Source organism: Scyliorhinus torazame, chromosome 18, assembly GCF_047496885.1.
Source record: "Scyliorhinus torazame isolate Kashiwa2021f chromosome 18, sScyTor2.1, whole genome shotgun sequence".
NCBI lineage: Eukaryota > Metazoa > Chordata > Chondrichthyes > Carcharhiniformes > Scyliorhinidae > Scyliorhinus > Scyliorhinus torazame.
Window position 1 is genome coordinate 152,274,604 of NC_092724.1, and position 12,896 is coordinate 152,287,499.

General features: G+C 43.1%; 1 protein-coding gene across 1 annotated transcript in view; it reads left to right on the forward strand.

Moving 5' to 3' along the window:
• The window catches only part of rptor (regulatory associated protein of MTOR, complex 1), a 499,967-nt gene that overhangs the window by 465,236 nt on the left and 21,835 nt on the right, over positions 1–12,896 (forward strand). The window contains exon 29 of the mRNA XM_072483619.1: positions 4,420–4,526. Coding sequence (XP_072339720.1) covers positions 4,420–4,526 — 107 coding nt within the window. The remainder of the gene's footprint in view (positions 1–4,419; positions 4,527–12,896) is intronic.

Consider the following 12,896-nt stretch of genomic DNA (forward strand, 5'->3'; position numbering starts at 1 on the left):
CGCCATCTTGTGCTTCTCTCTTTCTGACCCTTTGGTCGACGATTCCTCGCGCTGCAGCCGCCGCCGCCGGTTTTTTCCTCCTTCGTTTGGGGGGGACTCCCTTCTCACACGCCCCACACCGGGTTGCGTCGTCGAAAAATTCCCCGTTGAGGCTCTTAAAAGAGCCCGAAGGTCCGTCGGAGCTGGAGCCGCCGAAGCGTGCGGCTAGCTAGGCATCACCGCAACCGGAAGTCCCTTCAGTGGCCTTGATGAGGTCTTTTCACAGTTGTTCCCTCTGCTGCTAGAATTCACCTTTGATACAGGCCCTCAGGTCAGCTTGCAGCTTTAAGCTTGCCCTTCCCCCGCCTGCATGCTGGAAGAGGCCCTGTTTATCCTGTAGTTGCAGCCAAATCTTTCACTGTTTCTGCGTGTGTCTGGCAACCAAGAGACATACCCTTCCTGGGGGACACTGTCGGGGGAATATTGCCGCCTTCTTCCCACACCGGGAAATGTCAAACAAATGCCGTGGGGGCCCTGTAAAAGAGCCCAAAAGTCCGTTCCAAGCAGGAGCTGCCGAATATGCGACCTAGCTCTGCATAGCCGCACCCGGAAGTCCTCTCTTTTAATTCTCATCCTTACTTTCAAATCCTTCTTGTAGCCACCTCCGTGTAACCTCCTCCAGCCCAGGAGGTCCCTGCATTCCTCTAACTTCGGCCTCGCCCATGTTCCTGAGGTCATTCCACCATTGGCAATCATGTTTTCAGCCAACCAAGGCCCTTGCCCCTGGAATCCTGTCCCTAAACCCCTCTACTTTTCTACCTCCCTCTCTTCCTTCAAATCATTCTTCCACCACCTCTCTCTTTGACTAAGCGATTGGTCACCATTCCAAATATCACCCAAATGGCTGGGTGTCGAATTTCACTTCCTAAGACTCCTGTGAAGTATCTTGGAACATTTGCTGTGTTAGCGGTGATGTATAAATGCAAGTTGTTGTTGAAACCAATCATTTGCCAGTACGGAAGTCTAGTTAGCAACTTGAACAAAATATTGCTACACTTCAGGCTCTCCTGATTGGCTCAGTAACATTGTATTGAGGCTCACATACCAGCATAGTCTCATATTCGGTCCTGGGTCAGTCTTGGGCGAGCTGAACTCAAAACACGACAACATTTAGCACATTGCAACTTGTCCCAATCTCTGGCCCCGTGGAAGTGAAGAATCAGCTGGAATGGTGCTGCCAGTCATTAGACAGTGACCTTCTGCTGGAAAGGGCATCACTGTGACTGTTGTCTGACAGAGGACTACTTACTCTCTGCTCGGATCTACACATGGGAGGATAACTAGCTGATACCGCACGTGAAGGATAACCACGGGGGTAAAGTACTCGAGGAGCCTTAGCGTGAGTCTTATTTCCAGCAACTCAGTGGAAAAGTCGCAAAGTTGAGGAAAATCTTTGCTTTTGCCCTTGGCTTTGAAGGAGTCCCAGCAACAGGTTTGCTCGACTAGAACTGGTTACGTTTACACATCTGCAGCCTTTTAGCAGCAATAAAAGCAGAAGCCTCCAGTGATCGTTGCCATCGACTCTCTGAACAATCAAGACTGGCTGAAATATTCTTGTCGTTGTGATGAAGTGTCAGATCTTGGAACCAGCCAAGTGTATTTCTTTTCGTGATTCGACTGTTTCTGATCACTAAATCAACAAAGAATGGGAACAACCATTAAAAAATTGTGGATACTCATGCTAGCAAGAAAGAACAGCAATGTGCACAGTTATAGAAAATAAAGCATGTGGTAAAATGTTGAATATAAAACAGTTTACAGAGTTAGTGATGTATTTTTTTCTCAAAGTGGATTTGAGGATTGTGAAGGCACTGAGGAGCGATGCATTCTTTGCTAATAAACTCAATATTTTCCCTATTTATTGCATTTTACATGTAATGGTTATTTAGTTGGAGAGCAGAGGTGAATTGTACATGCCGGACATGATCACACTCTTAACAGCCAGCAGCACAAAACTAGCCCATATTTAGCAGGATGGTGATCTGTTCCCCAGAGCAGTCATTTTACCATGTTGATGAGTGCGGTGCAGACATAGGTTGTGAAACCCTGTGGTGCTTGTGAAAGGTATTGCACCCATTCCAGTAAAGAATCAGTATTCCTGATAGAAGACACTGTAACATTAGAATAGAAACAAAGTGCATTGAATAAACAGGCAAATCTATCAGTTGCTGAAAGGACATATTAGCATGTTCATAGAATCTACAGTGCAGAAAGAGGCCATTCGGCCCATCAGATCTGCACCGGCCCTTGGAAAGAGCACCCTACTTAAGCCCACACCCCCACCCTATCCCAGTAACCCCACCTGACCTTTTTTGGACACTAAGGGAAATTAAGCATGGCCAGTCCACCTAACCTGCACATCTCTGGACTGTGGGAGGAAACCCACGCACACACGGGGAGAACGTGCAGACTCCGCACAGACAGTGACCCAAGCCGGGAATCGAACCTGGGACCCTGGAGCTGTGAAGCACATGTGCTGCCCCCCAGAGCGTGTTGGGACTGAAAAATAAAAACACGCAGATTCAAAATCAAGGGAATAAGGTGAGACCGCCGCTCTGTTTTGGTTGATTGGAAATCATGGCAGAGATGGGGGCAGAAGTTCTTGAAAGCTCGCATTCCTGCAAGAAAGACACAGTGAAGCAACCAGTTCATAACACCTTGTTCTGCAACGCTCATTTGTGGAGTTGTATGGAGTCAGAAAATAGACCAAATATCTTGACTGTTGGTGATGATATAAAGCATTTATTTAATATCATTATTTCCAAGCAAGCTAGTTTGATTTAAAATTCTGTAGAGAGGAGCGACATCCCTTTTTCAAGTCTTGATTTGTCATTTTAGAAGTTACTTAGATTGATAGCCACACAGTACTGCTGTGGTGTCATGCTCTGGCTATAACTCAATCGCCTAACTGGAAATAGCATATTGCTTTTTTGTTGAATGGGCATACTTAATTACATGTAGCCTTAACATTGGTACTCTGAGTCAAAAGCAATATGTTAAATGGCTCACTGACTAGATAGATGAACATGCAGAGGCAGTGTATCATGAATAGTGCAGGAGCTATGCTCTGGCATTCAAAATATTTTATTTTGTGTGGGTGTTTGGTAGCGCTCTACGAATTAATCAGTTGCAACAACAGAGCTCGTACTCCTCTCCGGGAGCACAACAGGGATTCCCCAGTCTTCAGTGCACACCGCCTGCACACACACACTGCGTGCATCACAAGTAGGATGCCCTAAGGAATTTTAAACAGCCTGTTTCTTTGGTGCAGTTTTTTCCCAACTTGCCTTTCCTTTAAAGCCAGAGCACCCCAGATGTAGGACATTATTCATATGCTATATGGGCAGCTGAGATACGCATCTACAATTATTCACAGGATGACTTCCTGATTTCATTCAAACTAAATGCCTTTCCTTCAGGAAGACAAATTGCGAGAACCTGGTAAACATTTCAGGAAAAGCCCACACAGATGCTTGGGGATAGATTTCATGTTTACTTTCTCTCTTGGGGGCTGATGAACATTATGTTGAGGTGGGGGATCTTCCAAGGAGATGAGAGAAACTGGCATTGAAGCAAATCAGGGAGAGGAGGAAGAAGAAAATAACTTACTCCCCAAAATCTGCCTCGCGAAAAGCCAACAAAAATAATTACGAAAATGCAGCAGATTAAAATGCATATATCACATTGGCCAATTTCACAAAATATTTTACTTTGATTTGGAATCTAATAGTCATTGGTCCCCAGGAGTTAATTGTGTTCACTATGTTCTTGTTCTGGAACAGAGGGAACTTGTGCTAAAATGGAAAACTTGTCATTTTCAAAGCATTTGAAATTGTACACATGGATTGGACCTTCCATTGAAACTGAGGGAAAAAAATAACAGAATTAATATCCATGTATTCATTTGTCTGCATAGTACACATCATATTTTTAAAGAAAGGAAATGCAATGAACCCAGTAAACGAAATAACAACTTGAATCATGAAGTGCATGTTTCAGTACCGTTGTTTCAATTGTGTAGTAGATCACTTTCCTTGCCATATGTCAGAAACTTTTACACACAATACAGGTGTTCCAGGAGAATGATGTTTTTTTTTAAAGTGAAGAATTGGATTTGTTCTAAAATATATATTTTTATTAAAACATTTTAAGCAGAAATCAAATTTTTAATTAAGCGGCTGTCACATTTTTATTAAAAGATTAAGCGCTTCCAAGTTTCAGATATCAGTCCAAGATTTAAGGAACACCATACTTAAAGAACCTCTGGTTAACACCAGAACTTGACTCTGCTTAGTAGTTGCAAGCCGCAAAATAAAGTATTGTGGTGTTGTCTGAATTTCATAGACTGTTAATGCAGCGATGGACCTGCTTTCTTTTCAGGTGCTGGGATGGTTGTGGACTGGGAGCAGGAGACTGGTCTTTTAATGACTTCAGGAGATGTTCGCATTATTCGCATCTGGGACTCTGACCGAGAGATAAAAGTACAGGTAAAAACCATGCTTAGCCTAATAATATTGAATTCTAAGCTACTGGGTGATGGTACGGTGTGAGGAAGTACCACCCATGCGCTGCTTTTGATGTAGATGTGTAATCACAGCTTACTTTATTATATTCTGCTGCTCCTGAGAAGTCCTTAATTCATGCGCTGTTTGTTAAGAATCCAGGAGATAGATGCTCCGTCCAATCAGTAATGCAGCAGGATGCCCAACAGAGGGATCTTCATAAAGCATTTTATTAGAAACTTGCATTGCTGCTCAAGATGATCAATTTGCAGACCAATTAGGGTATCCTTTGTTGCTGATTGGTATAAATGCTACAAACATACTCTACAAAGGCATCTCTACCAGTTATTGTGAGAACCTCCTACTCCACATCAACAGAATGCATCAGCTTCGATAACCTTGTGGGAAATCCTTCAACTATGAATTCTGTAGCAGAAAAGATGCATTTATCATTAAACTATATAGGATATAGAAAGTCAAAAAATAATACATTTTCAGATAAATGTATTGCAGAACAATAAGGTTTGATGACACAGAAGCTCAACTTCTGAAACTTTAACTTTCTGAGACAGATGCCTTGTCTCAAATTACAAAAACTCGGTAGCAGAGCTACATGTTGGAATGCTTGGAACTGTATATAATATGTGAGGAAGGATGTTTCCTAAACGCAAGTTAATTTGGTACATTCAAGGTTTCTGATTTCCAAAGGAGGATTTCCGGAGATGGGATGCGCTCCCATTGTCTCTGCCGGGTAGGGTGCAGTCGGTAAAAATTACGGCCCTCCCGAGGTTCCTATTTGTTTTCCAGTGCCTCCCTATCTTCATCCCGCGGTCCTTTTTTAAGCGGATCAATAAGATTATCGTGCGCGTTGTGTGGGGGGGGCAAGTGTTAAGTAATGGGTTAAGAGACATTGCAATTAGTTGTCTCATTTATGTTAAATATCCATTAATTGACACTGATATGTAAAGGGGCTTCAGGTGGCCTCTGGGAGGTGGTGTGTTGTTAAAAGCTTTGTGCAGAGGTTGTGGAAGTGAAATAAATGGTGTTTGGTGAAAAGGAACAAGAACTTTAGACTCTTTGTATCACAGTAACTAAAACAGCTAACAATTGGTAGCAGAGGATGGTTGCTGTGTAAATGTGAAGGTTTGAAAGATACAACTTTTCCAGATCAAACCAAGGGGTGAGTGAGAAAAAAAAAAGGGGATTTATGGCTGAACTGAGGATAAAGATGGCTGGATATGACTATCCTCCCTTATTTTCTGAAAGGGAATCGTGCGACCAATGGAGAAGTGCAGTAGTTATGTGGACTAAAGTAACTGCTTTGGGAAATAGAAAACAAGGTATGGCATTGGCTCTTTCTCTACCATATGGCAGTAAAATCTGAAACAAAGTGCTTTCTGAGCTGGAATTGGAAGAGTTCGACTCAGAAGAAGGTCTGGAGACTTTATTACATTATATGGGTAAGATTTATAAGAAAGATGACTTGTTAAGTGCGTATGAAGCATGGTCGGATTTTGATAAGTTCCGGAAAATAGAGGATATCTCCATGGAAGACTATATAATGGAATTTGGCAGACTATATAAAAGGCTGCAGAAACACAATCTGGAATTTCCACAGTCTGCGTTGGCCTTTAAATTACTTGACTGTGCTAGAGTGAGCAACTTGGATAGGCTCCTGGTTTTGACAGGAGTTCAGTTTACTGATAAGGATACCTTATTCGAACAGATGACTAAAGCTTTACAAAGGTTTCTGGGGAAACATTCGATTCCGATGGCTCTGATGACCCAAATAGGTCAGCCTGCAATAAGGCAGAATATGGAAGATACACTAGTAACAGGATGGCAAAATCGTATGACTATGAACAGGGCTCAAGACTATAGACGGAGACCAAGACAAGGAAATTATGAAGACAGAAACCCAGTTAGAACCTACAATAGGCAGATGAACCCCAGAAATGCACGGGGCATGATAAATCAATGTTTTCAATGTGACTCTCAATACCATTATGCTTTCAACTGTCCAACTCGTTATGATGGAGTGTTTGAAACGACACATGACACGGAAGAGTCAGAAGAGGAAAAAGTTAGTGACCAGAAAGAAGCCATTGTCCAATTGACAAGCAGTTTTACGCCGGTAATGAGGGTGTTGGTTGCAGAATCCTTCAACTGTACTGTATTGGACAGTGGCTGCACATCTACTGTGTGTGGAATTGACTGGTTAGAATGTTACCTGGACTCTTTGAATGCTGAAAATCGTAACAAGGTTAAGGAATTTAAAAGTTCCACAAGTTTCAGGTTTGGGGATGATAATACTCTGAAGTCGCTGAAAAGATTGGTGATCCCTTGCAATATTGCCGGAGTGAATCATTTCATTAGCACGGATGTTGTATCAAGTGAGATACCGTTGTTTCTGAGCAGACCGTCGATGAAGAAAACACACATGAAACTGGATATGGAACAGGATAATGCAACAGCTTTTGGAAAGACGGTGGACTTACAATTTAGTCGGGACACTATTGTATTCCATTACTGACAAAAATAATTTCAAGTAGAGTGGTTAAGGATGTGTTAATGGCAGTTGAAAATGGGACGTTAGCTGATAAAAAGCTTGTATTAAAACTGCATAGGCAATTTGCACATCCGTCTCCTCGAAGGCTGAAAATTTTATTAAAGGATGCAGGGGTAAGGGATGACAACTATACTAAACTGATAGAACAGGTTAGTGACTGCTGTGAAGTTTGTAGGAAGTACAGAAGGACACCAGCACGGCCAATAGTAACCCTACCTTTGGCCAGGGATTTTAACAACATTGTGGCCATGGACCTTAATATCTGGGATAAAGCAAATAATATATTTATTTTGTAGATTTAGCAACCAGATTTAGTCAATCAACGATTGTACGAAGTAAAGAAAAGAGAGTAATTCTGGATCAAATCGTGGAAAGATGGATAGGGACAGGAATGGGTCCACCGGCAAAATTCCTTACGGACAATGGGGGAGAATTTGCTAATGATGAGTTTAGGGATATGTGTGAAAATATGTATGTCAGAGTTATGAATACGGCTGCAGAAAGCCCATTTAGTAATGGTGTCTGTGAAATAAATTATGCTGTCATTGATGACATGCTTTGGAAAATTTTGGCAGATCGACCAAATTGCAGGCTAAATTCAGCTTTAGCATGGGCAGTACATGCAAAGAATTCATTGCAGATGGTTGGGGGCTATAGTCCTTATCAATTAGTGTTTGGTAGAAATCCTAAAATTCCATCCATTTTGGATGACCAGCCTCCAGCTTGGGAGGGGACTACAATTAGCTCTGGTTTTGCTGAACATTTAAATGCATTACATAGCAGTATAAAAGCTTTTTTGGAAGTAGAAGTCTCTGAAAGAATTCACAGAGCTTTAAGACATAACGTACGGCCATCAGATGCCGTATTTCAGCAAGGAGGCATGGTATACTATAAGAGAGCCAATTCTAATGAATGGAAAGGCCCAGGGAAGATCATAGGCATAGATGGCAAAACAATTATTTTGCAACATGGTAATCAAACTGTTAGGGTACATTCATCAAGGATAATGGGCACAGATTACAAATTTTCAAATTTAGGCAGACATGACGAGGAACCAGAGTCATCTGGTACGCATGTGTTACAGAACTATGAGGACCAATTAACTGATATAGACTGGGTTTCTGTGGAGGAACACAACACTTCTGGTGAACTAGAACAGGCCATTTTTCTGAAAGGGCAACTGCCAAAAGTTGGTACAAAAGTGACATACTTGCCTGAAGCGTCAAGTCAATGGAAGGATTCAACTGTTATTAGTAGAGCAGGGAAGGCCACTGGAAAGTATAAACATTGGTTGAATGTACAGCATTCAGGGGAAGGAGTCAAGACAATGGATTGGGAAAACCAAGTTCAAAAATGGAGGGCACAGAAACGCAGTGCCAGTTCAAATAGTGCATCAGATAGTGCACAGGTCCGCAGGAAAAGGTCGAGAACTATTGAAAGGACATCCCACAGCAGAAGGGAACGATCAAGCAGTAGCAGTACAGAACGAGATACCAGGCGGGAGAGGGGACGTAGTTTGTCAAGATCTCGGAACATGAGTAAGACTACGAATACTAATAGGAGCAGAAGCCCACATGCACGTGAGATTTTGGTGGCTTCAAATAAATTAGATGAAAAAGTTATTAAAGAAGCAAAACAGCAAGAATTGCATAGTTGGAGTGAATTTGGGGTATACACGGAAGTACCAGACAGGGGACAAAGAGCTCTATCCCACAGATGGATTTGCCCAGAAAAGGTTCTTCCGGATGGAACTTATAAGGCAACGGCCAGGCTTATGGCAAGGGGATTTGAAGAAAACTTAGAAGATCAGGATTTAAGGGTAGATTCACCGACAGCAGGAAAGGTTATTTTAAAGATCTTCATGGCTCTATTAGCCACAAAGGCATGGGAATGCGAATCTATAGATATAAAAGCTGCCTTTTTGCAGGGGCATCAGCTCCAGAGAGACATTTTTCTCCGTCCTCCTAAAGAAGCAGCTAACACAGAAAGGGTACTCTGGAAGTTGAACAAATGTGTATATGGATTAAATGATGCATCTAGAGTCTGGTATTTTTCGGTAAGGTCAGTTTTGTTAAAGTTAGGCTGTTGCCAGTAGAAAGCAGATCCTGCAATGTTTTACTGGCACTATAAAGGAAATCTTTCTGGCATTTTTATGGTGCATGTCGATGATTTTTTGTGGGGTGGAACTAGTGATTTTGAAGCTATTGTAATCTCTGGTTTGAGGAATGAATTCAGGGTTGGAAGTCAGGCTTCCAGTGCATTTAACTATATTGGACTGGAAATTGGACAGACTAAGTTAGGGGCAACTTTATGTCAGCAATCTTATTTGGGAAACATCATCCCAATAGCAATTAGTCGTGGCCGAGTTTCACAAAAAGACGCAATGGTTTCAAAGATAGAAAAAGAGCAACTGCGAAGTTTAATTGGGCAACTGAACTGGTTAGGTAGACAGATTAGACTGGATGTGAGTTTTGATGTCTTGGAGTTGAGTACAAAAATGAATGATGCCAAAGTGGAAGACATAATAAGAGCAAATAAAGTGTTGGCCAAACTAAAAATGCAGGAGTGTGTTTTGAAGTTCCCGGTTTTAGGTGACCTTAAGCACTTGAAACTCATAGTTTATAGTGATGCGTCCTACGCAAATTTATGTGATGGGGTTTCAAGCGCAGGAGGTTTTATAATTTTCCTTTTAGGGAACAATGGTAAATGTTGCCCACTTGTGTGGGAAACAAAGAAAATAAGGAGAGTGGTAAAAAGCACTTTGGCTGCTGAGACATTAAGCCTTGTACAGGCGGTGGATATGGCCTTTTATATAAGTATGATATTGACAGAAATTTTGGGATTAGGGGATTTGGGTAATATACCTATTGACTGTCACATTGACAATAAATCCCTGTGGGAAAATGTGCACTCTACAAAAAGTGTCAATGAAAAGAGGTTACGGATAGACATCGCAAGTTTGAAGCAGATGTTGGACAGAGGGGAAGTAACAAAAGTGTTTTTGAGTTTCTTGAAATTTTGTTTTCACCTAATTATTTTTTTCTCCAAGGAAGGGGAGACTGTTAAGTAATGGGTTAAGAGACATTGCAATTAGTTGTCTCATTTATGTTAAGTATCCATTAATTGACACTGATATGTAAAGGGGCTTCAGGTGGCCTCTGAGAGATGGTGTGTTGTTCAGAGTTTTGTGCAGAGGCTGTGGAAATTAAATAAATGGTGTTTGGTGAAAAGGAACAAGAACTTTAGACTCTTCATATCACAGTAACTAAAACAGCTAATAGCAAGCCCCTGCGGATGAAGAGGGCAATGCTCAAGCGGAGTCGGGGGGGGATGGAGGGCTGGCGCTGCTGAATTTCAGTAATTACTACTGGGCGGCTAATGTAGCCATGGTTAAGAAGTGGCTGGTGGGGAGTGAGCCGGCGTGGGTGAGCATGGAGGCGGCTTCTTGTAATGGCACAAGTTTGGGGGCATTGGTGACGCCGGCCCTGCCGTTCCCGCCGGCGCGGTACTCCACCAGTCCATGGTGGTGGCAGCCCTGAGAGTCTGCGGGCAGTGGAGGAGACATGTGGGAGCAGAGGGGGCATCAGTGTGATCCCCAATCTGCGACAACCATCGGTTTGCCCCGGGGAGAATGGACGGGGGGGTTCCGAATTTGGTGGAGAGCGGGGATTGAAAGGATGGGGGACTTGTTCTTGAAAGGTAGCTTCCCGAGTATGAGGGCGCTGGAGGAGAAGTTTGCATTGGCTGGGGGAAATGAATTCCGATATTTACAGGTACGGGACTTTTTGCGGAAGCAGGTACCAACCTTCCCGCTCCAGCCGCTAAGGAGGATTCAGGATATAGTGGTCTCTAGAGGATGGATAGGAGGGGGGAGCGTCTCGGACATATATAAAAGCTTATGGGATCGGAGGAGACGCAAACCGAGGAGCTGAAGTGAAAGTGGGAGGAGGAGCTGGGGGGAGAGATAGAGGAGGGCCTCTGGGCAGACACGTTTGGAAGGGTCAATGCTACCGCGACATGTGCCAGGCTCCGCCTCATCCAATTTAAGGTTGTTCACCGGGCTCACATGACAGTGGCCCGGATGAGCAGATTCTTTGGGGTGGAGGACTTTTGTGCGAAATGCGCGGGGTGGCCAGTGAATCACGTCCATATGTTCTGGGAATGCCCAAAACTGAGGGGATTTTGACAGGGGTTTGCTGACGCCATGTCCACAGTATTAAGTATGAGGGTGGCAATGAGTCCGGAGGTGGCGATTTTTGGGGTATCGCAGGACCTGGGAATCCAGGAGGACACAGAGACGGATGTTCTGGCCTTTGCTTCCCTGGTAGCCCGGAGTAGTATATAGCTGGCATGGAGGGACTCAAAGCCCCCGAAATCGAAGACCTGGCTTTCAGACATGGCTGGCTTCCTCTGCCTGGAGAAAATTAAGTTCGCCATGAGAGGGTCCCTGCTGGGGTTTGCCCGGAGGTGGCAACCATTCGTCGACTTCCTTGCAGAGAACTATTCGTCAGCAGAAAGGGGGGGGGTTAGGTTAGCGGGTAAATAATGGCAAGACCTGTGGGAGAAGGAGGTGGAATTTGCACTATGTTTATATTTTTCTTGTTATGTATATTGTTGAATTTGTTGCTGTTGAAATGCTGAAGAAATACCTCAATAAAACGTTTATTAAAAAAAAAGGTTTCTGATTTCCTGACTCGCAAAAATATTTAACTTGCTTGCGATTGTCCTGATTTATCAGCTTTGTTATTCCTCCCTTTCGAGCAGTGTTCCCATTGAATATATTGGTTTCACTTCTGGTCTTGAAGCACTTTTGATTCCAAAGATACAGGTTCCTGTTGCTTACCTTGAAGCTTCTGAAAAATATCCTGTGGTCTAGTAGTATATTGATGCATTGCTTTACTCGTAAACCTCTGGCAATAGATCATGTCCGTAGTCTGCACGTCCCTCATTCTAACAGCGAATGCCTTGGCAAGCAGAGAGAAAAATGATTTAAAGCCACAATAGTTTTCAGTTGCTGACCTGTTTGAACGTGATTTAATGTTATAATTGGTGCCCTGTTTGGAGTTGAATTAATCAAAGCAATGGAGCAGTTTGCTGTACTGTCCTATCAGTTCCTGCCAGATGGAAGCACCTTCAGCTCTTTCTATGGTTCTGCAGCTGATGACCTTTATAACACCAGTTTGGCATCAAGTATTGTGTCCAATTCTGAACACCGCACAATGAGGAAGAATGTAAAGGCTTTATAGATGGTGCAGAAAAGATTTGTGATGCAGAAAAGATTTGTGACAATTTGTTCTGGGCTGAGGGGCTTTAGTTACGTGGGTGGAATGAAGAAGATAGGGTTGCTCTCCTTGGAAAAGTGAAGGTTGAGAGGGCATTTGATGGAGGTACTCAAAATCAGGCGGAGTCGAAACAGAGCAGATCGGGGGAAATGTTCCTATTGGCTGAAAGGTCACGAATGAGAGGACACAGATTTAAGATGATTGATTAGAGAACCAACAACACCATGAGGAAGAATGTTTTTAACGCAGCAAGTAGTTAGGATCAGGAATGCACTGCCTGAGATTCCAGTGGTGGCGGTGTCAATTGGGAGAGACATGTATTGAATTGAATAGGCAGCAGCCAAGACAGAACATTTTCAGGAATATGGGGGAAAGACAGGGAAGTGAGACCCACTAAGTTTTTCTTGCAGGGAGAGCCAGCACAGACTCGATGTAGCCATTCTATGATTCTGCCATGGTATGTGAAAACTATTGCTCTCGTTTATACATAATGCAGTGTTATGT